Source organism: Chanodichthys erythropterus, chromosome 10 (genome assembly GCF_024489055.1).
Source record: "Chanodichthys erythropterus isolate Z2021 chromosome 10, ASM2448905v1, whole genome shotgun sequence".
Lineage (NCBI taxonomy): Eukaryota > Metazoa > Chordata > Actinopteri > Cypriniformes > Xenocyprididae > Chanodichthys > Chanodichthys erythropterus.
In genome coordinates, this window is record NC_090230.1 from 37345665 (window position 1) to 37351664 (window position 6000).

At 33.7% G+C, this 6000-nt stretch overlaps 1 protein-coding gene across 1 annotated transcript in view; it reads right to left on the bottom strand.

Annotated features, from left to right (window-relative positions):
- LOC137028602 (CXADR-like membrane protein) overlaps positions 1–5079 on the bottom strand; it is a 76086-nt gene extending 71007 nt beyond the window's left edge. Inside the window, exon 1 of the mRNA XM_067397605.1 lies at positions 4877–5079. Coding sequence (XP_067253706.1) covers positions 4877–4907 — 31 coding nt within the window. The 5' untranslated portion in view covers positions 4908–5079. The remainder of the gene's footprint in view (positions 1–4876) is intronic.
- Positions 5080–6000: the final 921 nt, after the last annotated feature.

The following is a 6000-nucleotide window of genomic DNA, read 5'->3' on the forward strand; positions in this document are numbered from 1 at the left end:
AACAAATGGTCGTTTTAAGCAATGGAAAAAGCTTTGTTTTATATTAGGGATAGGGATGCACCCATATTAAAATTCTTGCTGATACTGATTAGCTAATAATTATTTTATGTTATGGTCAATAATAAAAACAATAGGCGGATATTAAAACTCTATACTATTTAGTTGAAATAAATAACTAAATAATTTTTTTTTATTTTTTTAAAAAAACACTAATACTAGTCGTTTCAAATACTACAAATTAATTTAAACATCACAACATTATAATGTACAATATGAAAAATGGATATTCAAATGATATTTAATTTGCAAAAAATGACATTTAACAGTATTATTCAATTATCCATGGGTTTCAAAGACGTCACTTCCGCTATGCCCGCCGCCATATTTGTGTCCGGTCACAGCTGCGCGCTCTTTTTAAGTCTATGGTGACAGCAGCTACAACTACCAGAGGAAGGCCAACGAAACACTCGCACAAGGTTCACAACAAATTTACAATATGTCTGGGATATGTGGTGCTGTTAGCCGTTTCAACAGTCGTCAGAACTGCACATTTATTTGATCCCAAAGGAGTTAGATCGGCAGAATTATTGGCTTCATTCAGAAAGGACCACACCACTGGCAGCCAAACAGAAATGCACAACATTAATAACTGCTGGGACTGTCATTTACATAACATTATAATTATATACAATATTGTATTCAAATATTGTGAATTCTAGTTGCTGTGTTTTGGTGTGTTATTACAGGATGAACAAATTCACGACACGAGCTGACTACATTACTTAGTTCAAGTATGCGTGCATGATTTTGTGCTAATATATAAGTTGTAATTTTATGTCGATCTTGTATAAATATATATGAATTACCCTATATAGGATGTGTACCTTTGAGTTAATTAACTTTGTTTACGTGTTTTTATTCTCTTCAGCTTCAGCGTGCGCAGCTCAAACAGCAATGATTAAGTCATTAAAATGTTTACAGTAATATTAAAACTTTCATATTTTTAAAAAAAATTATGCATTATTTTTAATAACTAGCTCTTATATTGTTCTCGTATTATATTCAGCAGCACATGGTTTGATTAATAAGGATCACGAACAATAACAGATTCTTTTCTCAAATCATCTCATTTTGATAGTAGCCTATTATTTGAGCTGCACGTGCTGAATGAACATCTGTAAAATAAAGCGCTTTAAGGTAATTAACAGATATAAACACAGCAACTAGAATTCACAATATTTGAATACAATATTGTATACAATTATAATGTTATGTAAATGACAGTCCCAGCAGTTATTAATGTTGTGCATTTCTGTTTGGCTGCCAGTGGTGTGGTCCTTTCTGAATGAAGTCAATAATTCTGCCGATCTAACTCCTTTGGGATCAAATAAATGTGCAGTTCTGACGACTGTTGAAACAGCTAACAGCACCACATATCCCAGACATATTGTAAATTTGTTGTGAACCTTGTGAGAGTGTTTCGTTGGCCTTCCTCTGGTAGTTGTAGCTGCTGTCACCATAGACTTAAACAGAGCGCGCAGCTGTGACCGGACACAAATATGGCGGCGATAAAATACAGTGACGTCACATGAAACCCATGGAGTGTTTTTAAAGAATACATTTAAGTGAACGTAAATTTATGGAAAATGTCATATAAATATAAAAATAGTGGAAATTCTTTTAATTTTTATATCAGATGTTTGTTTGTTTTTTTAAGAAAATTGACATGGTATATAATGCATGCCTAATTGTTATATATATAGTCTTAAAACTGGATAATATATAACAAAAACTTTTTGTTGTGCAAATCTTAAAACTGAATAATAATAACAACAATATATAAAAAGTTTAAAAATAATAATATAATATAATATAATATAATATAATATAATATAATATAATATAATATAATATAGGGGGATGCACAATATCAGGTGATATAAATTTTTAAAAATATCTAATGCAGATAATTGACGGTATATCATGCATGCCTAATTTTTATATATCTAACAAATGTTCCGCAAATTATGTGACATGTTTACACATAATTTGTATATTTGAGGTCTAAATAACTTCATTCTCACCTCTTACACAACAACCTTGGTATCTTTAAAAATATGGTGAACTTGCTTGTACGCCATGACACTTGCTGTGAGAAATGCTGAAAGTGGAGTGATTCAAACAGTGAAATGGTTCCTATGGTGATACTAGTAGAATATTGCATGGCTGGAAAGACCTATCAGCCAATCAGATTCGAGAACCAGAACAATATGTTGTATATAATATAATATAATATAATATAATATAATATAATATAATATAATATAATATAATATAATATAATATAATATAATATAATATAATATAATGCAGATAATTGACATATGGTATATGGTGCATTCCTAATTTTTATATAACATTTTGTTGTGCAAATTTTAAAACTGAATGTAAAATAACAGCATTTAATGAGAAAACTCTTAATGAATCCAGCCCCTCAAATGTAACATGAACAGTAGCAGATTTTAGTTTGGCAGCACCTCTGCTACTGCATCATGAGCACATTTCTCAGGGAAAAAAACACAAGTTGCTCTAGGAGAGAGAATAATCAAACAAACAAAACAGTTTGTGCTGTTCAGAAAACCTCTATTTAGAACTGCCGGAGTGATAATTGCCGCTATAGGGAATAAGATGTTCTTTACTATTAGACAATGATCAATTATTTCCAGACGAAAAGCCAAAAACCAAGTAAATTTCAAAGCCATTAGATAGACAGATAGATGGACAGACAGCTCTACAGCTGTGTTGTGTTGGCGTGTCTGCGGGGTGTGAATGATGGTGTTGTGATATGTTGTGTTGTTTGCATGGCTTGTCTAGCACAGTTGTTTTAATGCAACTAATGAAAGTGCTCATCATGATAATTGCTGTGGCGTTTGCTGTTGTATGCGTGCGAGTCGGAGGACTCAAGCGCTTCGCGTCTCTCTATGCCGCTTATTGTCTACTCTAGTCACAACACTTCAGTAAACGGCAGTAAAAGAAAGCACACATGCTGCGGTAATTTACAGAGCATGCAGTGCTACAGAACTTAAGTCAACAATAAATTATTATTACTTGTTTCTGGTCTTATTGTGAATGGTTCATCAGCCAAAGTTATTCTAAATGAAAAAGCACTTATAACTTAAAACACAATAACTAAATGTCCTTTTCGTCTGATGTCATCAAGCCCTCTCATTTTTTTTAGTCACTCTCCTCCAACCACCTGTCATACAGAGACCTTTTTTCATGACACAAACAATTCCCGATGGATAGAAATCCACATTTTTGCTCACTGAATATCCAGATACACTCTGAAATATATCACATTACAAGTAAAATGGCTTACACACAAATTCAAACTCATGTGTTGATTCTCCAGCAGCCAACTGGAAATAAGACACACACTGAACATCATGACAGCAGCAAATTTAATTTACACAGAACCAAAGCCTAAAACTAAACTAAAACTTTTTTTTTTGCTGACTTGCAACTAAGAACTGACATTTTCTTAAGGACATGCAAATCTAGTTATATCTAGGATGATGTCTGGTAAAATAGGTCACAATGTAAAATGTGCCAGATAGACAATAATACTTTACAGGCATGAAATGGTTTGATTGGTCTGAGTTTGCAGGACAACTAATTTTACAGAGTATTGAAGGGAAAATATAAAATCATAATAGCAGCTTTTCACACATAGCATTCATTTCTTTGTTCACAATTATGATTTTGAAATACTGGCCCGTTTTACTGTAAGTGCACATAGTGATGTTGATACTGAGGGAGACTTCTGACATTTAAATAGCTCTTGGGTTTAAACAGTTGTTTTTTGTTTCATATTTTAACATAAAATGATAGAAGGGACCTGACTTAATACAAAACGCGCAGTCTGGAAAATGTGCAGAGACATTTTAATGCTGCTTTAGACCAAAACGTTGCCCTTTTTACCAGATTTCACCCTATGTGTCAGAATTAAACGCTAAATATATGCAATTTTCAATTACAGAAACATGAAGAAATTTGCTTTCAAATTCATTTTCAACATTAAAATAGTTATCTTGTAGTACGGCATCATTTAAGATATTGCAACGCAGAGAGTTTGTAAAAAAGGCTGTGAAACATGCATTTAACATCACTTGTGGACAACACCTGAAAGCATAACTTAATTCACGGACAGGAAGGCATTAATAAATGAATGCATAATATATCTGGATGCTGAATAATACAGCACATGTAAGGTTGAAGTATACCTGGTTATGGCAAGCCACTTTAATATTTAATCACTTTTTAATCTACTAATAAGATTGAACTATAAAATAGCTATTTTGTCTAATCCATTACTTAAAACAAGTAAACAATAACATATGCCTAGTAAAACTTATACCAGCAACAACTGGAATAGAATCAGAAGTGAATTGTTGACATCTGAATCACAGACCAACATAGACTTTAGTGGCGAAAATGTGAAATTGTTACTAAACAAAAAAATGGAATAGTGACAAGTACTGTAGCAAAGAAGTAAATAGCCTATGATACTAATCACTACAGGAATATATACTAATGTCTATAAAACAGTTACTAGTGAAACTAAAAAATAATAGTCACTATTAGCCTACTCAGTTCTACTAGTAACAAAAATAGCGACTAGTACGCTTAAAGAAAATGCTAAAACAGCTTGCCATAATCTTATTTTTGTCAATTGTCGTGTAAAAGTAACATTAGCAGAAACTACTGACATCACCAACCAAGTAAACTACTACAAAGTCTACTAAATATCTACATCTGATCAAATTTGCCACGCGCTGCAGAGACATCACTCCACAAGCACGAGGAGGAAACTTACCTAAGAGAAGGGCACGAGCGCTAGCAGACATCACGTCTCCGGACTGAAAATCCTACAGAAACGTCTCCTTTGCTCCTCAAAACGAGCACATTGAGTCATTGAAATGGTCTCTCAGTTTTGTTCTGACCATGAACGGAGCGATATCGCCGGCTGAGACCATCAAAAGCATTTCTGAGATCTCCAAACGTCCTGAAGCTCCTTCACTAACGGCCGTTTCCTCCGAAGAGAAGTTCTCATTGACTTCAACAAGGATGCGTATCTACGATCTCCTTTCTCTCCTCCGCCTCTTGCTCTCTGTAGGAAGGAACACAGGCTGGTAAAGGTGTGTGAGGGGATGTGGAGACCTCTGCAGTTAAAGGAGAACACTTTGCTTTGCAGATTTTCTAACGGGACACATGCAGATAGATGGCCACTAGATAGGAGTCTATCTACTGCTGCAGTTAAATAATTAGCCTACTTTATAATAACCCAAATTTAATTAAAAGTCTTTAACAAACACGGCGCTTAACAGATCAGCAGTCCATGCATAGGCTATTTAAATGAATATATAAACTAAATTTAATGGCATCTTGAATCGCCAAATGATACGCATTATAGGCTTTACTGCTACAATAAGCTATTGTTAATAATTAAAGATTGTCTAAAGTGTTACAAATAAAGAGACCAATCGATTTTCAAGAGAAAGATGTTTCAGGAAAGTCACTGAGTGACAATTAGAGATAGGCTACTTCCCCCGAAGATATAAATTCTGTCGTTACTCACCCTCATGTCATGCCGTTCCGTATTTTCTTATTTTTTCGTGGAAAACAAAAGATAATGAAGAATCTTCACATAGCTTGTTTATCATACAACGACAGCAGTCATGTCTGTCCAAACAGTAGGCTACATAAACACCATTAACGTAGTGTATACTACTTTATATTCTACATATAAAGTCATATGATAGTTTTGTGATCTAAATTTAAAAATAAGAAGTTATTTACTGATAATCTTCTGTGACAGCCGTGTTAAAATCAAGTTGTAATTACCGTAATTATGACATGACAATGCGTGACATTCAACTTGTCTTTGAGCGGTTCAAGTTCAAGGAATTATGCGTTTCTATGCTAACGCTATCATGAATC